This window comes from Schistocerca americana, unplaced genomic scaffold (genome assembly GCF_021461395.2).
Source record: "Schistocerca americana isolate TAMUIC-IGC-003095 unplaced genomic scaffold, iqSchAmer2.1 HiC_scaffold_240, whole genome shotgun sequence".
NCBI lineage: Eukaryota > Metazoa > Arthropoda > Insecta > Orthoptera > Acrididae > Schistocerca > Schistocerca americana.
In genome coordinates, this window is record NW_025725951.1 from 22,028 (window position 1) to 43,845 (window position 21,818).

The 21,818-nt window shown below is 55.4% G+C and overlaps 6 protein-coding genes across 6 annotated transcripts; 2 read left to right on the forward strand and 4 right to left on the reverse strand.

Annotated features, from left to right (window-relative positions):
- Positions 1-2,224: 2,224 nt before the first annotated feature.
- On the reverse strand, positions 2,225-3,422 carry LOC124575375 (seminal vesicle major clotting proteins-like). The gene is made up of 2 exons (XM_047131179.1): positions 3,034-3,422; positions 2,225-2,555 (listed from the first exon to the last, which is right to left on the reverse strand). The coding sequence occupies exons 1-2, from the start codon at positions 3,420-3,422 to the stop codon at positions 2,225-2,227; spliced, it is 720 nt and encodes a 239-aa protein (XP_046987135.1).
- An 839-nt stretch (positions 3,423-4,261) lies between these two features.
- LOC124575377 lies at positions 4,262-5,860 on the forward strand. The gene is made up of 2 exons (XM_047131180.1): positions 4,262-4,412; positions 4,458-5,860. The coding sequence occupies exons 1-2, from the start codon at positions 4,262-4,264 to the stop codon at positions 5,858-5,860; spliced, it is 1,554 nt and encodes a 517-aa protein (XP_046987136.1).
- Positions 5,861-6,126: 266 nt separating this feature from the next.
- Positions 6,127-6,711, reverse strand: LOC124575378 (prestalk protein-like). Its single transcript, XM_047131181.1, has one exon. It carries the CDS (start codon positions 6,709-6,711, stop codon positions 6,127-6,129), a length of 585 nt encoding a protein of 194 aa, XP_046987137.1.
- A 6,554-nt stretch (positions 6,712-13,265) lies between these two features.
- On the reverse strand, positions 13,266-14,015 carry LOC124575379 (calponin homology domain-containing protein DDB_G0272472-like). Its single transcript, XM_047131182.1, has one exon. The coding sequence runs from the start codon at positions 14,013-14,015 to the stop codon at positions 13,266-13,268; it is 750 nt and encodes a 249-aa protein (XP_046987138.1).
- A 5,077-nt stretch (positions 14,016-19,092) lies between these two features.
- On the forward strand, positions 19,093-20,637 carry LOC124575380. Its single transcript, XM_047131183.1, has 2 exons — positions 19,093-19,243; positions 19,289-20,637. The coding sequence occupies exons 1-2, from the start codon at positions 19,093-19,095 to the stop codon at positions 20,635-20,637; spliced, it is 1,500 nt and encodes a 499-aa protein (XP_046987139.1).
- A 266-nt stretch (positions 20,638-20,903) lies between these two features.
- Positions 20,904-21,488, reverse strand: LOC124575381 (prestalk protein-like). Its single transcript, XM_047131184.1, has one exon. It carries the CDS (start codon positions 21,486-21,488, stop codon positions 20,904-20,906), a length of 585 nt encoding a protein of 194 aa, XP_046987140.1.
- Between the last annotated feature and the right edge of the window lie 330 nt (positions 21,489-21,818).

Below are 21,818 nucleotides of genomic sequence, written 5' to 3' on the forward strand. Positions count from 1 at the left end.
GCCTTGCTGTCCTCGCAAGCCGTGCTGTCCTCACAAGCTTTGCTGTCCTCACAAGCTTTGCTGTCCTCGCAAGCTTTCCTGTCCTCGTAAGTTGTGCTGTCCTCTCAAGTTCAGCTGTCCTCTCAGGTTGAGGTGTCCTCTCAGGTTGAGATTTCCTCTCAAGTTGAGCTGTACACTCAATTTGAGCTGCCCTCTCAAGTTGAGCTGCCCTCTCAAGTTGAGCTGCCCTCTCAAGTTGAGCTGCCCTCTGAAGCTTTGCAGCCCTCTCAAGTTGAGCAGTCCTCTCAAGTTTTGCTGTCCTCTGAAGTTGAGCTGTCCTCTCAAGTTGAGCTGTCCTGTCAAGTTGAGCTGTCCTCTCAAGTTGAGCTGTCCTCGCAAGCTGTGATGTCCTTGCAAGCTGTGCCGTCCTCGCAAGCTGTGCCGTCCTCGCAAGCTGAGCCATCCTCACAAGCTGTGCTGTCCTCGCAAGCTGTCCTGTCCTCGCAAGCTATGCTGTCCTCGCAAGCTGTGCTGTCTTCGCAAGCTGTGCTGTCCTCGCAAGCCGTGCTGTCCTCGCAAGCTGTGCTGTCCTCGCAACCTGTGCTGTCCACGCAAGCTGTGCTGTCCCCACAACCTGTGTTGTCCTCGCAAGCTGTGCTGTCCTCGCAAGCTGTGCTGTCCTCGCAAGCTGTGCCGTCTTTGTAAGCTGTGCCGTCCTCGCAAGCTGTGTATCCTCGCAAGCTGTGCTGTCCTCGCAAGCTGTGCTGTCCTCGCAAGCTGTGCTGTCCTCGCAAGCTGCGCTGTCCTCGCAAGCTGTACTGTCCTCGCAAGCTGTGCTGTCATCGCAAGCCGTGCTGTCCTCGCATACCGTGCTGTCCTCGCGAGCCGTGCTGTCCTCGCAAGCCGTGCTATCCTCGCAAGCCGTGCTGTCCTCGCAAGCCGTGCTGTCCTCGCAAGCCATGCTGTCCTCGCGAGCCGTGCTGTCCTTGCGAGCTTTGCTGTCCTCGCGAGCTTTGCTGTCCTCGCGAGCTTTGCTGTCCTCGCGACCTTTGCTGTTCTCGCAAGTTGTGCAGTCCTCGCAAGTTCTGCTGCCCTCTCAAGTTCAGCTGTCCTCACAAGTTGAGCTGCCCTCTCAAGTTGAGCTGCCCTCTTATGTTGAGCTGTCCTCCAAAGTTGAGCTGTCCTCTCAAGTTGAGCTGTCCTCTCAAGTAATGCTGTCCTCACAAGCTGTGCTGTCCGCGCAAGCTGTGCTGTTCTCGCAAGCCGTGCTGTCCTCTCAAGTTGAGCTGCCCTCTCTAGTAGAGCTGTCCTCTCAACTTGAGCAATCCTTTGAAGTTGAGCTGTCCTCTAAAGTTGAGCTGTCCTCTCAAGTTGAGCTGACCTCTCAAATTGAGATGTCCTCTCAAGTTGAGCTCTCCTTCAAGTTGAGCTGTCCTCTGAGGTAGAGCTGTCCACTCTAGATGAGCTGTCCTCTCTAGATGAGCTGTCCTCTCAAATTGAGCTGTCCTCTCAAGTTGAGCTGTCCTCTCAAGTTGAGCTGTCCTCTCAAGTTGAGCTGTCCTCTCAAGTTGAGCTGTCCTCTCAAGTTGAGCTGTCCTCTCAAGTTGAGCTGTCCTCTCAAGTTGAGCTGTCCTCTCAAGTTGAGCTGTCCTCTCAAGTTGAGCTGTCCTCTCAAGTTGAGCTGTCCTCGCAAGCCGTGCTGTCCTCGCAAGCTGTGCTCTCCTCGCAAGGTGTGCTGCCCTCGCAACCTGTGCTGTCCTCGCAAGCCGTGCTGTCCTCGCAAGCCGTGCTGTCCTCGCAAGACGTGCTGTCCTCGCAAGCCGTGCTGTCCTCGCAAGCCGTGCTGTCGTCGGAAGCCGTGCTGTCCTCGCAAGCCGTACTGTCATCGCTAGCTTTGCTGTCCTCGCAAGTTGTGCTGTCCTCGGAAGTTGTACTGTCCTTTAAAGTTGAGCTGTCCTCTTCAGTTGGACTGTCCTCTCAAGTTGAGCTGTCCTCTCAAGTTGAGCTGTCCTCTCAAGTTGAGTTGTTCTCTCATATTGAGCTGTCCTCGCAAGCCGTGCTGTCCTCGCAAGCTGTCCTGTCCTTGCAAGCTTTGCTGTCCTCGAAAGTTGTGCTTTCCTCTCAAGTAGTGGTGTCCTCGCAAGTTGAGCAGTCCTGTTAAGCTAAGCTGCCCTCTCAAGTTGAATTGCCCTCTCAAGTTGAGCTGTCCTCTCAAGTTGAGCTGTCCTCTCAAGTTGAGCTGTCCTCACAAGTTGTGCTGTCCTCTCAAGTTGTGCTGTCCCCTCAAGTTGAGCTGTCCTCTCAAGTGTAGCTGTCCTCTCAAGTTGAGCTGTCCTCTCAAGTTGAGCTGTCCACTCAAGTTGAGCTGTCCTCTCAAGTTGAGCTGTCCTCTCAAGTTGAGCTGTCCTCTCAAGTTGAGCTGTCCTCTAAAGTTGAGCTGTCCCCTCAAGTTGAGCTGTCCTCTCGAGTTGAGCTGTCCTTTCAAGTAGAGCTGTCCTCGTAAGCTGTACTGTCCTCGCAAGCCTTGCTGGCCTCGCAAGCTGTGCTGTCCTTGCAAGCTGTGCTGTCCTCGCAAGCTGTGCTGTCCTCGCAAGCCGTGCTGTCCTCGCAAGCCGTGCTGTCCTCGCAAGCCGTGCTGTCCTCACAAGCTTTGCTGTCCTCGCAAGCTGTGCTGTCCTCGCAAGCTGTGCTGTCCGCGCAAGCTGTGCTGTCCTCGCAAGCTGTGCTGTCGTCTCAAGTTGAGCTGCACTCTCAAGTTGAGCTGCCCTCTTAAGTTGAGCTGTCCTCTCAAGTTGAGCAGTCAAGTTGAGCTGTCCTCTCAAGTTGAGCTGTCCTCGCAAGTTGAGCTGTCCTCTCAAGTTGAGCTGTCCTCTCAAGTTGAGCTGTCCTCGCAAGCCGTGCTGTCCTTGCAAGCCGTGCTGTCCTCGCCACGTGTGCTGTCCTCACAAGCCGTGCTGTCCTTGCAAGCCGTGCTGTCCTCGGAAGCCGTGCTGTCCACGCAAGCCTTGCTGTCCTCGCAAGCCGTGCTATCCTCACAAGCTTTGCTGTCCTCACAAGCTTTGCTGTCCTCGCAAGCTTTCCTGTCCTTGTAAGTTGTGCTGTCCTCTCAAGTTGAGCTGTCCTCTCAGGTTGAGGTGTCCTCTCAGGTTGAGATTTCCTCTCAAGTTGAGCTGTACACTGAAGTTGAGCTGCCCTCTCAAGTTGAGCTGCCCTCTCAAGTTGAGCTGCCCTCTCAAGTTGAGCTGCCCTCTCAAGTTGAGCTGCCCTCTGAAGCTGAGCAGCCCTCTCAAGTTGAGCAGTCCTCTCAAGTTTTGCTGTCCTCTGAAGTTGAGCTGTCCTCTCAAGTTGAGCTGCCCTTCAAGTTCAGCTGTCCTCTCAAGTTGAGCTGTCCTCGCAAGCTGTGATGTCCTTGCAAGCTGTGCCGTCCTCGCAAGCTGTGCCATCCTCGCAAGCTGTGCTGTCCTCGCAAGCTGTCCTGTCCTCGCAAGCTATGCTGTCCTCGCAAGCTGTGCTGTCCTCGCAAGCTGTGCTGTCCTCGCAAGCTGTGCTGTCCTCGCAACCTGTGCTGTCCACGCAAGCTGTGCTGTCCCCGCAACCTGTGTTGTCCTCGCAAGCTGTGCTGTCCTCGCAAGCTGTGCTGTGCTCGCAAGCTGTGCCGTCTTTGTAAGCTGTGCTGTCCCCGCAACCTGTGTTGTCCTCGCAAGCTGTGCTGTCCTCGCAAGCTGTGCTGTCCTCGCAAGCTGTGCTGTCCTCGCAAGCTGTGCTGTCCTCGTTAGCTGTGCTGTCCTCGCAAGCTGTGCTGTCCTCGCAAGCTGCGCTGTCCTCGCAAGCTGTACTGTCCTCGCAAGCTGTGCTGTCATCGCAAGCCTTGCTGTCCTCGCAAGCCGTGCTTTCCTCGCCAGCCGTGCTGTCTTCGCAAGCTTTGCTGTCTTCGCATGTTGTGCTTTCCTCTCAAGTAGTGCTGTCCTCTCAAGTTGGGCTGTCCTCTCAAGTTGAGCTGTCCTCTCAAGTTGAGCTGCCCTCTCAAGTTGAGCTGCCCTCTCAAGTTGAGCTGCCCTCTGAAGCTGAGCAGCCCTCTCAAGTTGAGCAGTCCTCTCAAGTTTTGCTGTCCTCTGAAGTTGAGCTGTCCTCTCAAGTTGAGCTGTCCTCTCAAGTTCAGCTGTCCTCTCAAGTTGAGCTGTCCTCGCAAGCTGTGATGTCCTTGCAAGCTGTGCCGTCCTCGCAAGCTGTGCCATCCTCGCAAGCTGTGCTGTCCTCGCAAGCTGTCCTGTCCTCGCAAGCTATGCTGTCCTCGCAAGCTGTGCTGTCCTCGCAAGCTGTGCTGTCCTCGCAGGACGTGCTGTCCTCGCAACCTGTGCTGTCCACGCAAGCTGTGCTGTCCCCGCAACCTGTGTTGTCCTCGCAAGCTGTGCTGTCCTCGCAAGCTGTGCTGTGCTCGCAAGCTGTGCCGTCTTTGTAAGCTGTGCCGTCCTCGCAAGCTGTGCCGTCCTCGCAAGCTGTGCTGTCCTCGCAAGCTGTGCTGTCCTCGCAAGCTGTGCTGTCCTCGCAAGCTGTGCTGTCCTCGTTAGCTGTGCTGTCCTCGCAAGCTGTGCTGTCCTCGCAAGCTGCGCTGTCCTCGCAAGCTGTACTGTCCTCGCAAGCTGTGCTGTCATCGCAAGCCTTGCTGTCCTCGCAAGCCGTGCTTTCCTCGCCAGCCGTGCTGTCTTCGCAAGCTTTGCTGTCTTCGCATGTTGTGCTTTCCTCTCAAGTAGTGCTGTCCTCTCAAGTTGGGCTGTCCTCTCAAGTTGAGCTGCCCTCTCAAGTTGGGCTGCCCACTCAAGTTGAGCTGTCCTCTCACGTTGTGCTGTCCTCTCAGGTTGTGCTGTCCTCTCAAGTTGAGCTGTCCTCTCAAGTTGAGCTGTCCTCTCAAGTTGAGCTGTCCTCTCAAGTTGAGCTGTCCTCTCAAGTTGAGCTGTCCTCTAGAGTTGAGCTGACCTCTCAAGTTGAGCTGTCCTCTCTAGTTGAGCTGTCCTCTCAAGTTGAGCTGTCCTCTCAAGTTGAGCTGTCCTATCATGTTGAGCTGTCCTCTCTAGTTGAGCTGTCATCTCTAGTTGAGCTGTCCTCTCAAGTTGAGCTGTCCTCTCAAGTTGAGCTGTCCTCTCAAGTTGAGCTGTCCTCTCAAGTTGAGCTGCCCTCTTATGTTGAGCTGTCCTCCAAAGTTGAGCTGTCCTCTCATGTTGAGCTGTCCTCTCAAGTTGAGCTGTCCTCGCAAGCCGTGCTGTCCTCGCAAGTTGTGCTGTCATCGCAACCTGTGCTGTCCTCGAAAGCTGTGCTGTCCTCCCAATTTGTGCTGTCCTCGCAAGCTGTGCTCTCCTCGCAAGCTGTGCTGTCCTCGCGATCCGTGCTGTCCTTGCGACTTTTGCTGTCCTCGCAAGCTTTGCTGTCCTCGCGAGCTTTGCTGTCCTCGCGACCTTTGCTGTCCTCGCAAGTTGTGCAGTCCTCGCAAGTTGTGCTGCCCTCTCAAGTTCAGCTGTCCTCACAAGTTGAGCTGCCCTCTCAAGTTGAGCTGCCCTCTCAAGTTGAGCTGCCCTCTCAAGTTGAGCTGCCCTCTTATGTTGAGCTGTCCTCCAAAGTTGAGCTGTCCTCTCAAGTTGAGCTGTCCTCTCAAGTAATGCTGTCCTCGCAAGCTGTGCTGTCCTCGCAAGCTGTGCTGTCCTCGCAAGCTGTGATGTCCTCGCAAGCTGTGCTGTGCTCGCAAGCCGTGCTGTCCTTGCAAGCCGTGCTGTCCTCGGAAGCCGTGCTGTCCACGCAAGCCTTGCTGTCCTCGCAAGCCGTGCTGTCCTCACAAGCTTTGCTGTCCTCACAAGCTTTGCTGTCCTCACAAGCTTTCCTGTCCTCGTAAGTTGTGCTGTCCTCTCAAGTTCAGCTGTCCTCTCAGGTTGAGGTGTCCTCTCAGGTTGAGATATCCTCTCAAGTTGAGCTGTACACTCAATTTGAGCTGCCCTCTCAAGTTGAGCTGCCCTCTCAAGTTGAGCTGCCCTCTCAAGTTGAGCTGCCCTCTGAAGCTGAGCAGCCCTCTCAAGTTGAGCAGTCCTCTCAAGTTTTTCTGTCCTCTGAGGTTGAGCTGTCCTCTCAAGTTGAGCTGTCCTGTCAAGTTGAGCTGTCCTCTCAAGTTGAGCTGTTCTCGCAAGCTGTGATGTCCTTGCAAGCTGTGCCGTCCTCGCAAGCTGTGCCGTCCTCGCAAGCTGAGCCATCCTCACAAGCTGTGCTGTCCTCGCAAGCTGTCCTGTCCTCGCAAGCTATGCTGTCCTCGCAAGCTGTGCTGTCTTCGCAAGCTGTGCTGTCCTCGCAAGCCGTGCTGTCCTCGCAAGCTGTGCTGTCCTCGCAACCTGTGCTGTCCACGCAAGCTGTGCTGTCCCCGCAACCTGTGTTGTCCTCGCGAGCTGTGCTGTCCTCGCAAGCTGTGCTGTCCTCGCAAGCTGTGCCGTCTTTGTAAGCTGTGCCATCCTCGCAAGCTGTGCCGTCCTCGCAAGCTGTGCTGTCCTCGCAAGCTGTGCTGTCCTCGCAAGCTGTGCTGTCCTCGCAAGCTGCGCTGTCCTCGCAAGCTGTACTGTCCTCGCAAGCTGTGCTGTCATCGCAAGCCGTGCTGTCCTCGCATACCGTGCTGTCCTCGCGAGCCGTGCTGTCCTCGCAAGCCGTGCTGTCCTCGCAAGCCGTGCTGTCCTCGCAAGCCGTGCTGTCCTCGCAAGCCATGCTGTCCTCGCGAGCCGTGCTGTCCTTGCGAGCTTTGCTGTCCTCGCGAGCTTTGCTGTCCTCGCGAGCTTTGCTGTCCTCGTGACCTTTGCTGTTCTCGCAAGTTGTGCAGTCCTTGCAAGTTGTGCTGCCCTCTCAAGTTCAGCTGTCCTCACAAGTTGAGCTGCCCTCTCAAGTTGAGCTGCCCTCTCAAGTTGAGCTGCCCTCTCTAGTAGAGCTGTCCTCTCAACTTGAGCTGTCCTTTGAAGTTGAGCTGTCCTCTAAAGTTGAGCTGTCCTCTCAAGTTGAGCTGACCTCTCAAGTTGAGCTGTCCTCTCAAGTTGAGCTGTCCTCTCAAGTTGAGCTGTCCTCTCAAGTTGAGCTCTCCTTCAAGTTGAGCTGTCCTCTCTAGATGAGCTGTCCTCTCTAGATGAGCTGTCCTCTCAAGTTGAGCTGTCCTCTCAAGTTGAGCTGTCCTCTCAAGTTGAGCTGTCCTCTCAAGTTGAGCTGTCCTCTCAAGTTGAGCAGTCCTCTCAAGTTGAGCTGTCCTCTCAAGTTGAGCTGTCCTCTCAAGTTGAGCTGTCCTCTCAAGTTGAGCTGTCCTCTCAAGTTGAGCTGTCCTCTCAAGTTGAGCTCTCCTCGCAAGCTGTGCTGTCCTCGCAAGCTGTACTCTCCTCGCAAGCTGTGCTGTCCTCACAACCTGTGCTGTCCTCGCAAGCCGTGCTGTCCTCGCAAGCCGTGCTGTCCTCGCAAGACGTGCTGTCCTCGCAAGCCATGCTGTCCTCGCAAGCCGTGCTGTCGTCGGAAGCCGTGCTGTCCTCGCAAGCCGTACTGTCATCGCTAGCTTTGCTGTCCTCGAAAGTTGTGCTGTCCTCGGAAGTTGTGCTGTCCTTTAAAGTTGAGCTGTCCTCTTCAGTTGGACTGTCCTCTCAAGTTGAGCTGTCCTCTCAAGTTGAGCTGTCCTCTCAAGTTGAGTTGTTCTCTCATATTGAGCTGTCCTCGCAAGCCGTGCTGTCCTCGCAAGCTGTGCTGTCCTTGCAAGCTTTGCTGTCCTCGAAAGTTGTGCTTTCCTCTCAAGTAGTGGTGTCCTCACAAGTTGAGCAGTCCTGTTAAGCTAAGCTGCCCTCTCAAGTTGAATTGCCCCCTCAAGTTGAGCTGTCCTCTCAAGTTGAGCTGTCCTCTCAAGTTGAGCTGTCCTCACAAGTTGTGCTGTCCTCTCAAGTTGTGCTGTCCCCTCAAGTTGAGCTGTCCTCTCAAGTGTAGCTGTCCTCTCAAGTTGAGCTGTCCTCTCAAGTTGAGCTGTCCACTCAAGTTGAGCTGTCCTCTCAAGTTGAGCTGTCCTCTCAAGTTGAGCTGTCCTCTCAAGTTGAGCTGTCCTCTAAAGTTGAGCTGTCCTCTCAAGTTGAGCTGTCCTCTCAAGTTGAGCTGTCCTTTCAAGTAGAGCTGTCCTCGTAAGCTGTGCTGTCCTCGCAAGCCTTGCTGGCCTCGCAAGCTGTGCTGTCCTTGCAAGCTGTGCTGTCCTCGCAAGCTGTGCTGTCCTCGCAAGCCGTGCTGTCCTCGCAAGCCGTGCTGTCCTCGCAAGCCGTGCTGTCCTTGCAAGCTTTGCTGTCCTCGCAAGCTGTGCTGTCCTCGCAAGCTGTGCTGTCCGCGCAAGCTGTGCTGTCCTCGCAAGCTGTGCTGTCGTCTCAAGTTGAGCTGCACTCTCAAGTTGAGCTGCCCTCTTAAGTTGAGCTGTCCTCTCAAGTTGAGCTGTCAAGTTGAGCTGTCCTCTCAAGTTGAGCTGTCCTCGCAAGTTGAGCTGTCCTCTCAAGTTGAGCTGTCCTCTCAAGTTGAGCTGTCCTCGCAAGCCGTGCTGTCCTTGCAAGCCGTGCTGTCCTCGCCAGGTGTGCTGTCCTCACAAGCCGTGCTGTCCTTGCAAGCCGTGCTGTCCTCAGAAGCCGTGCTGTCCACGCAAGCCTTGCTGTCCTCGCAAGCCGTGCTGTCCTCACAAGCTTTGCTGTCCTCACAAGCTTTGCTGTCCTCGCAAGCTTTCCTGTCCTTGTAAGTTGTGCTGTCCTCTCAAGTTGAGCTGTCCTCTCAGGTTGAGGTGTCCTCTCAGGTTGAGATTTCCTCTCAAGTTGAGCTGTACACTGAAGTTGAGCTGCCCTCTCAAGTTGAGCTGCCCTCTCAAGTTGAGCTGCCCTCTCAAGTTGAGCTGCCCTCTCAAGTTGAGCTGCCCTCTGAAGCTGAGCAGCCCTCTCAAGTTGAGCAGTCCTCTCAAGTTTTGCTGTCCTCTGAAGTTGAGCTGTCCTCTCAAGTTGAGCTGTCCTCTCAAGTTGAGCTGTCCTCTCAAGTTGAGCTGTCCTCTCAAGTTGAGCTGACCTCTCAAGTTGAGCTGTCCTCTCTAGTTGAGCTGTCCTCTCAAGTTGAGCTGTCCTCTCAAGTTGAGCTGTCCTATCATGTTGAGCTGTCCTCTCTAGTTGAGCTGTCATCTCTAGTTGAGCTGTCCTCTCAAGTTGAGCTGTCCTCTCAAGTTGAGCTGTCCTCTCAAGTTGAGCTGTCCTCTCAAGTTGAGCTGCCCTCTTATGTTGAGCTGTCCTCCAAAGTTGAGCTGTCCTCTCAAGTTGAGCTGTCCTCTCAAGTTGAGCTGTCCTCGCAAGCCGTGCTGTCCTCGCAAGTTGTGCTGTCATCGCAAGCTGTGCTGTCCTCGAAAGCTGTGCTGTCCCCACAATTTGTGCTGTCCTCGCAAGCTGTGCTCTCCTCGCAAGCTGTGCTGTCCTCGCGAGCCGTGCTGTCCTTGCGACTTTTGCTGTCCTCGCAAGCTTTGCTGTCCTCGCGAGCTTTGCTGTCCTCGCGACCTTTGCTGTTCTCGCAAGTTGTGCAGTCCTCGCAAGTTGTGCTGCCCTCTCAAGTTCAGCTGTCCTCACAAGTTGAGCTGCCCTCTCAAGTTGAGCTGCCCTCTCAAGTTGAGCTGCCCTCTCAAGTTGAGCTGCCCTCTTATGTTGAGCTGTCCTCCAAAGTTGAGCTGTCCTCTCAAGTTGAGCTGTCCTCTCAAGTAATGCTGTCCTCGCAAGCTGTGCTGTCCTCGCAAGCTGTGCTGTCCTCGCAGGCTGTGCTGTCCTCGCAAGCTGTGCTGTCCTCGCAAGCCGTGCTGTCCTTGCAAGCCGTGCTGTCCTCGGAAGCCGTGCTGTCCACGCAAGCCTTGCTGTCCTCGCAAGCCGTGCTGTCCTCACAAGCTTTGCTGTCCTCACAAGCTTTGCTGTCCTCGCAAGCTTTCCTGTCCTCGTAAGTTGTGCTGTCCTCTCAAGTTCAGCTGTCCTCTCAGGTTGAGGTGTCCTCTCAGGTTGAGATTTCCTCTCAAGTTGAGCTGTACACTCAATTTGAGCTGCCCTCTCAAGTTGAGCTGCCCTCTCAAGTTGAGCTGCCCTCTCAAGTTGAGCTGCCCTCTGAAGCTGAGCAGCCCTCTCAAGTTGAGCAGTCCTCTCAAGTTTTGCTGTCCTCTGAAGTTGAGCTGTCCTCTCAAGTTGAGCTGTCCTGTCAAGTTGAGCTGTCCTCTCAAGTTGAGCTGTCCTCACAAGCTGTGATGTCCTTGCAAGCTGTGCCGTCCTCGCAAGCTGTGCCGTCCTTGCAAGCTGAGCCATCCTCACAAGCTGTGCTGTCCTCGCAAGCTGTCCTGTCCTCGCAAGCTATGCTGTCCTCGCAAGCTGTGCTGTCTTCGCAAGCTGTGCTGTCCTCGCAAGCCGTGCTGTCCTCGCAAGCTGTGCTGTCCTCGCAACCTGTGCTGTCCACGCAAGCTGTGCTGTCCCCGCAACCTGTGTTGTCCTCGCAAGCTGTGCCGTCTTTGTAAGCTGTGCCGTCCTCGCAAGCTGTGCCGTCCTCGCAAGCTGTGCTGTCCTCGCAAGCTGTGCTGTCCTCGCAAGCTGTGCTGTCCTCGCAAGCTGCGCTGTCCTCGCAAGCTGTACTGTCCTCGCAAGCTGTGCTGTCATCGCAAGCCGTGCTGTCCTCGCATACCGTGCTGTCCTCGCGAGCCGTGCTGTCCTCGCAAGCCGTGCTGTCCTCGCAAGCCATGCTGTCCTCGCAAGCCATGCTGTCCTCGCGAGCCGTGCTGTCCTTGCGAGCTTTGCTGTCCTCGTGAGCTTTGCTGTCCTCGCGAGCTTTGCTGTCCTTGCGACCTTTGCTGTTCTCGCAAGTTGTGCAGTCCTCGCAAGTTGTGCTGCCCTCTCAAGTTCAGCTGTCCTCACAAGTTGAGCTGCCCTCTCAAGTTGAGCTGCCCTCTTATGTTGAGCTGTCCTCCAAAGTTGAGCTGTCCTCTCAAGTTGAGCTGTCCTCTCAAGTAATGCTGTCCTCGCAAGCTGTGCTGTCCTCGCAAGCTGTGCTGTTCTCGCAAGCCGTGCTGTCCTCTCAAGTTGAGCTGCCCTCTCTAGTAGAGCTGTCCTCTCAACTTGAGCTGTCCTTTGAAGTTGAGCTGTCCTCTAAAGTTGAGCTGTCCTCTCAAGTTGAGCTGACCTCTCAAATTGAGATGTCCTCTCAAGTTGAGCTCTCCTTCAAGTTGAGCTGTCCTCTGAGGTTGAGCTGTCCTCTCTAGATGAGCTGTCCTCTCTAGATGAGCTGTCCTCTCAAGTTGAGCTGTCCTCTCAAGTTGAGCTGTCCTCTCAAGTTGAGCTGTCTTCTCAAGTTGAGCTGCCCTCTCAAGTTGAGCTGTCCTCTCAAGTTGAGCTGTCCTCTCAAGTTGAGCTGTCCTCTCAAGTTGAGCTGTCCTCTCAAGTTGAGCTGTCCTCTCAAGTTGAGCTGTCCTCTCAAGTTGAGCTGTCCTCCCAAGCCGTGCTGTCCTCGCAAGCTGTGCTCTCCTCGCAAGCTGTGCTGTCCTCGCAACCTGTGCTGTCCTCGCAAGCCGTGCTGTCCTCGCAAGCCGTGCTGTCCTCGCAAGACGTGCTGTCCTCGCAAGCCGTGCTGTCCTTGCAAGCCGTGCTGTCGTCGGAAGCCGTGCTGTCCTCGCAAGCCGTACTGTCATCGCTAGCTTTGCTGTCCTCGCAAGTTGTGCTGTCCTCGGAAGTTGTGCTGTCCTTTAAAGTTGAGCTGTCCTCTTCAGTTGGACTGTCCTGTCAAGTTGAGCTGTCCTCTCAAGTTGAGCTGTCCTCTCAAGTTGAGTTGTTCTCTCATATTGAGCTGTCCTCGCAAGCCGTGCTGTCCTCGCAAGCTGTGCTGTCCTTGCAAGCTTTGCTGTCCTCGAAAGTTGTGCTTTCCTCTCAAGTAGTGGTGTCCTCACAAGTTGAGCAGTCCTGTTAAGCTAAGCTGCCCTCTCAAGTTGAGCTGTCCTCTCAAGTTGAGCTGTCCTCTCAAGATGAGCTGTCCTCTCAAGTTGTGCTGTCCTCTCAAGTTGTGCTGTCCCCTCAAGTTGAGCTGTCCTCTCAAGTGTAGCTGTCCTCTCAAGTTGAGCTGTCCTCTCAAGTTGAGCTGTCCACTCAAGTTGAGCTGTCCTCTCAAGTTGAGCTGTCCTCTCAAGTTGAGCTGTCCTCTCAAGATGAGCTGTCCTCTAAAGTTGAGCTGTCCTCTCAAGTTGAGCTGTCCTCTCAAGTTGAGCTGTCCTTTCAAGTAGAGCTGTCCTCGTAAGCTGTACTGTCCTCGCAAGCCTTGCTGGCCTCGCAAGCTGTGCTGTCCTTGCAAGCTGTGCTGTCCTCGCAAGCTGTGCTGTCCTCGCAAGCCGTGCTGTCCTCGCAAGCCGTGCTGTCCTCGCAAGCCGTGCTGTCCTCGCAAGCTTTGCTGTCCTCGCAAGCTGTGCTGTCCTCGCAAGCTGTGCTGTCCGCGCAAGCTGTGCTGTCCTCGCAAGCTGTGCTGTCGTCTCAAGTTGAGCTGCCCTCTCAAGTTGAGCTGCCCTCTTAAGTTGAGCTGTCCTCTCAAGTTGAGCTGTCAAGTTGAGCTGCCCTCTCAAGTTGACCTGTCCTCGCAAGTTGAGCTGTCCTCTCAAGTTGAGCTGTCCTCTCAAGTTGAGCTGTCCTCGCAAGCCGTGCTGTCCTTGCAAGCCGTGCTGTCCTCGCCAGGTGTGCTGTCCTCACAAGCCGTGCTGTCCTTGCAAGCCGTGCTGTCCTCGGAAGCCGTGCTGTCCACGCAAGCCTTGCTGTCCTCGCAAGCCGTGCTGTCCTCACAAGCTTTGCTGTCCTCACAAGCTTTGCTGTCCTCGCAAGCTTTCCTGTCCTTGTAAGTTGTGCTGTCCTCTCAAGTTGAGCTGTCCTCTCAGGTTGAGGTGTCCTCTCAGGTTGAGATTTCCTCTCAAGTTGAGCTGTACACTGAAGTTGAGCTGCCCTCTCAAGTTGAGCTGCCCTCTCAAGTTGAGCTGCCCTCTCAAGTTGAGCTGCCCTCTCAAGTTGAGCTGCCCTCTGAAGCTGAGCAGCCCTCTCAAGTTGAGCAGTCCTCTCAAGTTTTGCTGTCCTCTGAAGTTGAGCTGTCCTCTCAAGTTGAGCTGTCCTCTCAAGTTCAGCTGTCCTCTCAAGTTGAGCTGTCCTCACAAGCTGTGATGTCCTTGCAAGCTGTGCCGTCCTCGCAAGCTGTGCCATCCTCGCAAGCTGTGCTGTCCTCGCAAGCTGTCCTGTCCTCGCGAGCTATGCTGTCCTCGCAAGCTGTGCTGTCCTCGCAAGCTGTGCTGTCCTCGCAAGCTGTGCTGTCCTCGCAACCTGTGCTGTCCACGCAAGCTGTGCTGTCCCCGCAACCTGTGTTGTCCTCGCAAGCTGTGCTGTCCTCGCAAGCTGTGCTGTGCTCGCAAGCTGTGCCGTCTTTGTAAGCTGTGCCGTCCTCGCAAGCTGTGCCGTCCTCGCAAGCTGTGCTGTCCTCGCAAGCTGTGCTGTCCTCGCAAGCTGTGCTGTCCTCGCAAGCTGTGCTGTCCTCGTTAGCTGTGCTGTCCTCGCAAGCTGTGCTGTCCTCGCAAGCTGCGCTGTCCTCGCAAGCTGTACTGTCCTCGCAAGCTGTGCTGTCATCGCAAGCCTTGCTGTCCTCGCAAGCCGTGCTTTCCTCGCCAGCCGTGCTGCCTTCGCAAGCTTTGCTGTCTTCACATGTTGTGCTTTCCTCTCAAGTAGTGCTGTCCTCTCAAGTTGGGCTGTCCTCTCAAGTTGAGCTGTCCTCTCAAGTTGAGCTGCCCACTCAAGTTGAGCTGTCCTCTCACGTTGTGCTGTCCTCTCAGGTTGGGCTGTCCTCTCAATTTGAGCTGTCCTCTCAAGTTGAGCTGTCCTCTCAAGTTGAGCTGACCTCTCAAGTTGAGCTGTCCTCTCTAGTTGAGCTGTCCTCTCAAGTTGAGCTGTCCTCTCAAGTTGAGCTGTCCTATCATGTTGAGCTGTCCTCTCTAGTTGAGCTGTCATCTCTAGTTAAGCTGTCCTCTCAAGTTGAGCTGTCCTCTCAAGTTGAGCTGTCCTCTCAAGTTGAGCTGTCCTCTCAAGTTGAGCTGTCCTCTCAAGTTGAGCTGACCTCTCAAGTTGAGCTGTCCTCTCTAGTTGAGCTGTCCTCTCAAGTTGAGCTATCCTCTCAAGTTGAGCTGTCCTATCATGTTGAGCTGTCCTCTCTAGTTGAGCTGTCATCTCTAGTTGAGCTGTCCTCTCAAGTTGAGCTGTCCTCTCAAGTTGAGCTGTCCTCTCAAGTTGAGCTGTCCTCTCAAGTTGAGCTGCCCTCTTATGTTGAGCTGTCCTCCAAAGTTGAGCTGTCCTCTCAAGTTGAGCTGTCCTCTCAAGTTGAGCTGTCCTCGCAAGCTGTGCTGTCCTCGCGAGCCGTGCTGTCCTTGCGACTTTTGCTGTCCTCGCAAGCTTTGCTGTCCTCGCGAGCTTTGCTGTCCTCGCGACCTTTGCTGTTCTCGCAAGTTGTGCAGTCCTCGCAAGTTGTGCTGCCCTCTCAAGTTCAGCTGTCCTCACAAGTTGAGCTGCCCTCTCAAGTTGAGCTGCCCTCTCAAGTTGAGCTGCCCTCTCAAGTTGAGCTGCCCTCTTATGTTGAGCTGTCCTCCAAAGTTGAGCTGTCCTCTCAAGTTGAGCTGTCCTCTCAAGTAATGCTGTCCTCGCAAGCTGTGCTGTCCTCGCAAGCTGTTCTGTCCTCGCAAGCTGTGCTCTCCTCGCAAGCTGTGCTGTCCTCGCAAGCCGTGCTGTCCTTGCAAGCCGTGCTGTCCTCGGAAGCCGTGCTGTCCACGCAAGCCTTGCTGTCCTCGCAAGCCGTGCTGTCCTCACAAGCTTTGCTGTCCTCACAAGCTTTGCTGTCCTCGCAAGCTTTCCTGTCCTCGTAAGTTGTGCTGTCCTCTCAAGTTCAGCTGTCCTCTCAGGTTGAGGTGTCCTCTCAGGTTGAGATTTCCTCTCAAGTTGAGCTGTACACTCAATTTGAGCTGCCCTCTCAAGTTGAGCTGCCCTCTCAAGTCGAGCTGCCCTCTCAAGTTGAGCTGCCCTCTGAAGCTGAGCAGCCCTCTCAAGTTGAGCAGTCCTCTCAAGTTTTGCTGTCCTCTGAAGTTGAGCTGTCCTCTCAAGTTGAGCTGTCCTGTCAAGTTGAGCTGTCCTCTCAAGTTGAGCTGTCCTCGCAAGCTGTGATGTCCTTGCAAGCTGTGCCGTCCTCGCAAGCTGTGCCGTCCTCGCAAGCTGAGCCATCCTCACAAGCTGTGCTGTCCTCGCAAGCTGTCCTGTCCTCGCAAGCTATGCTGTCCTCGCAAGCTGTGCTGTCTTCGCAAGCTGTGCTGTCCTCGCAAGCCGTGCTGTCCTCGCAAGCTGTGCTGTCCTCGCAACCTGTGCTGTCCACGCAAGCTGTGCTGTCCCCGCAACCTGTGTTGTCCTCGCAAGCTGTGCTGTCCTCGCAAGCTGTGCTGTCCTCGCAAGCTGTGCCGTCTTTGTAAGCTGTGCCGTCCTCGCAAGCTGTGTATCCTCGCAAGCTGTGCTGTCCTCGCAAGCTGTGCTGTCCTCGCAAGCTGTGCTGTCCTCGCAAGCTGCGCTGTCCTCGCAAGCTGTACTGTCCTCGCAAGCTGTGCTGTCATCGCAAGCCGTGCTGTCCTCGCATACCGTGCTGTCCTCGCGAGCCGTGCTGTCCTCGCAAGCCGTGCTATCCTCGCAAGCCGTGCTGTCCTCGCAAGCCGTGCTGTCCTCGCAAGCCATGCTGTCCTCGCGAGCCGTGCTGTCCTTGCGAGCTTTGCTGTCCTCGCGAGCTTTGCTGTCCTCGCGAGCTTTGCTGTCCTCGCGACCTTTGCTGTTCTCGCAAGTTGTGCAGTCCTCGCAAGTTCTGCTGCCCTCTCAAGTTCAGCTGTCCTCACAAGTTGAGCTGCCCTCTCAAGTTGAGCTGCCCTCTTATGTTGAGCTGTCCTCCAAAGTTGAGCTGTCCTCTCAAGTTGAGCTGTCCTCTCAAGTAATGCTGTCCTCGCAAGCTGTGCTGTCCGCGCAAGCTGTGCTGTTCTCGCAAGCCGTGCTGTCCTCTCAAGTTGAGCTGCCCTCTCTAGTAGAGCTGTCCTCTCAACTTGAGCAATCCTTTGAAGTTGAGCTGTCCTCTAAAGTTGAGCTGTCCTCTCAAGTTGAGCTGACCTCTCAAATTGAGATGTCCTCTCAAGTTGAGCTCTCCTTCAAGTTGAGCTGTCCTCTGAGGTAGAGCTGTCCACTCTAGATGAGCTGTCCTCTCTAGATGAGCTGTCCTCTCAAGTTGAGCTGTCCTCTCAGGTTGAGCTGTCCTCTCAAGTTGAGCTGTCCTCTCAAGTTGAGCTGTCCTCTCAAGTTGAGCTGTCCTCTCAAGTTGAGCTGTCCTCTCAAGTTGAGCTGTCCTCTCAAGTTGAGCTGTCCTCTCAAGTTGAGCTGTCCTCTCAAGTTGAGCTGTCCTCTCAAGTTGAGCTGTCCTCGCAAGCCGTGCTGTCCTCGCAAGCTGTGCTCTCCTCGCAAGGTGTGCTGCCCTCGCAACCTGTGCTGTCCTCGCAAGCCGTGCTGTCCTCGCAAGCCGTGCTGTCCTCGCAAGACGTGCTGTCCTCGCAAGCCGTGCTGTCCTCGCAAGCCGTGCTGTCGTCGGAAGCCGTGCTGTCCTCGCAAGCCGTACTGTCATCGCTAGCTTTGCTGTCCTCGCAAGTTGTGCTGTCCTCGGAAGTTGTACTGTCCTTTAAAGTTGAGCTGTCCTCTTCAGTTGGACTGTCCTCTCAAGTTGAGCTGTCCTCTCAAGTTGAGCTGTCCTCTCAAGTTGAGTTGTTCTCTCATATTGAGCTGTCCTCGCAAGCCGTGCTGTCCTCGCAAGCTGTGCTGTCCTTGCAAGCTTTGCTGTCCTCGAAAGTTGTGCTTTCCTCTCAAGTAGTGGTGTCCTCGCAAGTTGAGCAGTCCTGTTAAGCTAAGCTGCCCTCTCAAGTTGAATTGCCCTCTCAAGTTGAGCTGTCCTCTCAAGTTGAGCTGTCCTCTCAAGTTGAGCTGTCCTCACAAGTTGTGCTGTCCTCTCAAGTTGTGCTGTCCCCTCAAGTTGAGCTGTCCTCTCAAGTGTAGCTGTCCTCTCAAGTTGAGCTGTCCTCTCAAGTTGAGCTGTCCACTCAAGTTGAGCTGTCCTCTCAAGTTGAGCTGTCCTCTCAAGTTGAGCTGTCCTCTCAAGTTGAGCTGTCCTCTAAAGTTGAGCTGTCCCCTCAAGTTGAGCTGTCCTCTCAAGTTGAGCTGTCCTTTCAAGTAGAGCTGTCCTCGTAAGCTGTACTGTCCTCGCAAGCCTTGCTGGCCTCGCAAGCTGTGCTGTCCTTGCAAGCTGTGCTGTCCTCGCAAGCTGTGCTGTCCTCGCAAGCCGTGCTGTCCTCGCAAGCCGTGCTGTCCTCGCAAGCCGTGCTGTCCTCACAAGCTTTGCTGTCCTCGCAAGCTGTGCTGTCCTCGCAAGCTGTGCTGTCCGCGCAAGCTGTGCTGTCCTCGCAAGCTGTGCTGTCGTCTCAAGTTGAGCTGCACTCTCAAGTTGAGCTGCCCTCTTAAGTTGAGCTGTCCTCTCAAGTTGAGCAGTCAAGTTGAGCTGTCCTCTCAAGTTGAGCTGTCCTCGCAAGTTGAGCTGTCCTCTCAAGTTGAGCTGTCCTCTCAAGTTGAGCTGTCCTCGCAAGCCGTGCTGTCCTTGCAAGCCGTGCTGTCCTCGCCACGTGTGCTGTCCTCACAAGCCGTGCTGTCCTTGCAAGCCGTGCTGTCCTCGGAAGCCGTGCTGTCCACGCAGGCCTTGCTGTCCTCGCAAGCCGTGCTATCCTCACAAGCTTTGCTGTCCTCACAAGCTTTGCTGTCCTCGCAAGCTTTCCTGTCCTTGTAAGTTGTGCTGTCCTCTCAAGTTGAGCTGTCCTCTCAGGTTGAGGTGTCCTCTCAGGTTGAGATTTCCTCTCAAGTTGAGCTGTACACTGAAGTTGAGCTGCCCTCTCAAGTTGAGCTGCCCTCTCAAGTTGAGCTGCCCTCTCAAGTTGAGCTGCCCTCTCAAGTTGAGCTGCCCTCTGAAGCTGAGCAGCCCTCTCAAGTTGAGCAGTCCTCTCAAGTTTTGCTGTCCTCTGAAGTTGAGCTGTCCTCTCAAGTTGAGCTGTCCTCTCAAGTTCGTCTGTCCTCTCAAGTTGAGCTGTCCTCGCAAGCTGTGATGTCCTTGCAAGCTGTGCCGTCCTCGCAAGCTGTGCCATCCTCGCAAGCTGTGCTGTCCTCGCAAGCTGTCCTGTCCTCGCAAGCTATGCTGTCCTCGCAAGCTGTGCTGTCCTCGCAAGCTGTGCTGTCCTCGCAAGCTGTGCTGTCCTCGCAACCTGTGCTGTCCACGCAAGCTGTGCTGTCCCCGCAACCTGTGTTGTCCTCGCAAGCTGTGCTGTCCTCGCAAGCTGTGCTGTGCTCGCAAGCTGTGCCGTCTTTGTAAGCTGTGCTGTCCCCGCAACCTGTGTTGTCCTCGCAAGCTGTGCTGTCCTCGCAAGCTGTGCTGTCCTCGGAAGCTGTGCTGTCCTCGCAAGCTGTGCTGTCCTCGTTAGCTGTGCTGTCCTCGCAAGCTGTGCTGTCCTCGCAAGCTGCGCTGTCCTCGCAAGCTGTACTGTCCTCGCAAGCTGTGCTGTCATCGCAAGCCTTGCTGTCCTCGCAAGCCGTGCTTTCCTCGCCAGCCGTGCTGTCTTCGCAAGCTTTGCTGTCTTCGCATGTTGTGCTTTCCTCTCAAGTAGTGCTGTCCTCTCAAGTTGGGCTGTCCTCTCAAGTTGAGCTGTCCTCTCAAGTTGAGCTGCCCTCTCAAGTTGAGCTGCCCTCTCAAGTTGAGCTGCCCTCTGAAGCTGAGCAGCCCTCTCAAGTTGAGCAGTCCTCTCAAGTTTTGCTGTCCTCTGAAGTTGAGCTGTCCTCTCAAGTTGAGCTGTCCTCTCAAGTTCAGCTGTCCTCTCAAGTTGAGCTGTCCTCGCAAGCTGTGATGTCCTTGCAAGCTGTGCCGTCCTCGCAAGCTGTGCCATCCTCGCAAGCTGTGCTGTCCTCGCAAGCTGTCCTGTCTTCGCAAGCTATGCTGTCCTCGCAAGCTGTGCTGTCCTCGCAAGCTGTGCTGTCCTCGCAGGACGTGCTGTCCTCGCAACCTGTGCTGTCCATGCAAGCTGTGCTGTCCCCGCAACCTGTGTTGTCCTCGCAAGCTGTGCTGTCCTCGCAAGCTGTGCTGTGCTCGCAAGCTGTGCCGTCTTTGTAAGCTGTGCCGTCCTCGCAAGCTGTGCCGTCCTCGCAAGCTGTGCTGTCCTCGCAAGCTGTGCTGTCCTCGCAAGCTGTGCTGTCCTCGCAAGCTGTGCTGTCCTCGTTAGCTGTGCTGTCCTCGCAAGCTGTGCTGTCCTCGCAAGCTGCGCTGTCCTCGCAAGCTGTACTGTCCTCGCAAGCTGTGCTGTCATCGCAAGCCTTGCTGTCCTCGCAAGCCGTGCTTTCCTCGCCAGCCGTGCTGTCTTCGCAAGCTTTGCTGTCTTCGCATGTTGTGCTTTCCTCTCAAGTAGTGCTGTCCTCTCAAGTTGGGCTGTCCTCTCAAGTTGAGCTGCCCTCTCAAGTTGGGCTGCCCACTCAAGTTGAGCTGTCCTCTCACGTTGTGCTGTCCTCTCAGGTTGTGCTGTCCTCTCAAGTTGAGCTGTCCTCTCAAGTTGAGCTGTTCTCTCAAGTTGAGCTGTCCTCTCAAGTTGAGCTGTCCTCTCAAGTTGAGCTGTCCTCTAGAGTTGAGCTGACCTCTCAAGTTGAGCTGTCCTCTCTAGTTGAGCTGTCCTCTCAAGTTGAGCTGTCCTCTCAAGTTGAGCTGTCCTATCATGTTGAGCTGTCCTCTCTAGTTGAGCTGTCATCTCTAGTTGAGCTGTCCTCTCAAGTTGAGCTGTCCTCTCAAGTTGAGCTGTCCTCTCAAGTTGAGCTGTCCTCTCAAGTTGAGCTGCCCTCTTATGTTGAGCTGTCCTCCAAAGTTGAGCTGTCCTCTCATGTTGAGCTGTCCTCTCAAGTTGAGCTGTCCTCGCAAGCCGTGCTGTCCTCGCAAGTTGTGCTGTCATCGCAACCTGTGCTGTCCTCGAAAGCTGTGCTGTCCTCCCAATTTGTGCTGTCCTCGCAAGCTGTGCTCTCCTCGCAAGCTGTGCTGTCCTCGCGATCCGTGCTGTCCTCGCGACCTTTGCTGTCCTCGCAAGTTGTGCAGTCCTCGCAAGTTGTGCTGCCCTCTCAAGTTCAGCTGTCCTCACAAGTTGAGCTGCCCTCTCAAGTTGAGCTGCCCTCTCAAGTTGAGCTGCCCTCTCAAGTTGAGCTGCCCTCTTATGTTGAGCTGTCCTCCAAAGTTGAGCTGTCCTCTCAAGTTGAGCTGTCCTCTCAAGTAATGCTGTCCTCGCAAGCTGTGCTGTCCTCGCAAGCTGTGCTGTCCTCGCAAGCTGTGCTGTCCTCGCAAGCTGTGCTGTGCTCGCAAGCCGTGCTGTCCTTGCAAGCCGTGCTGTCCTCGGAAGCCGTGCTGTCCACGCAAGCCTTGCTGTCCTCGCAAGCCGTGCTGTCCTCACAAGCTTTGCTGTCCTCACAAGCTTTGCTGTCCTCACAAGCTTTCCTGTCTTCGTAAGTTGTGCTGTCCTCTCAAGTTCAGCTGTCCTCTCTGGTTGAGGTGTCCTCTCAGGTTGAGATATCCTCTCAAGTTGAGCTGTACACTCAATTTGAGCTGCCCTCTCAAGTTGAGCTGCCCTCTCAAGTTGAGCTGCCCTCTCAAGTTGAGCTGCCCTCTGAAGCTGAGCAGCCCTCTCAAGTTGAGCAGTCCTCTCAAGTTTTTCTGTCCTCTGAGGTTGAGCTGTCCTCTCAAGTTGAGCTGTCCTGCCAAGTTGAGCTGTCCTCTCAAGTTGAGCTGTTCTCGCAAGCTGTGATGTCCTTGCAAGCTGTGCCGTCCTCGCAAGCTGTGCCGTCCTCGCAAGCTGAGCCATCCTCACAAGCTGTGCTGTCCTCGCAAGCTGTCTTGTCCTCGCAAGCTATGCTGTCCTCGCAAGCTGTGCTGTCTTCGCAAGCTGTGCTGTCCTCGCAAGCCGTGCTGTCCTCGCAAGCTGTGCTGTCCTCGCAACCTGTGCTGTCCACGCAAGCTGTGCTGTCCCCGCAACCTGTGTTGTCCTCGCGAGCTGTGCTGTCCTCGCAAGCTGTGCTGTCCTCGCAAGCTGTGCCGTCTTTGTAAGCTGTGCCGTCCTCGCAAGCTGTGCCGTCCTCGCAAGCTGTGCTGTCCTCGCAAGCTGTGCTGTCCTCGCAAGCTGTGCTGTCCTCGCAAGCTGCGCTGTCCTCGCAAGCTGTACTGTCCTCGCAAGCTGTGCTGTCATCGCAAGCCGTGCTGTCCTCGCATACCGTGCTGTCCTCGCGAGCCGTGCTGTCCTCGCAAGCCGTGCTGTCCTCGCAAGCCGTGCTGTCCTCGCAAGCCGTGCTGTCCTCGCAAGCCATGCTGTCCTCGCGAGCCGTGCTGTCCTTGCGAGCTTTGCTGTCCTCGCGAGCTTTGCTGTCCTCGCGAGCTTTGCTGTCCTCGTGACCTTTGCTGTTCTCGCAAGTTGTGCAGTCCTTGCAAGTTGTGCTGCCCTCTCAAGTTCAGCTGTCCTCACAAGTTGAGCTGCCCTCTCAAGTTGAGCTGCCCTCTCAAGTTGAGCTGCCCTCTCTAGTAGAGCTGTCCTCTCAACTTGAGCTGTCCTTTGAAGTTGAGCTGTCCTCTAAAGTTGAGCTGTCCTCTCAAGTTGAGCTGACCTCTCAAGTTGAGCTGTCCTCTCAAGTTGAGCTGTC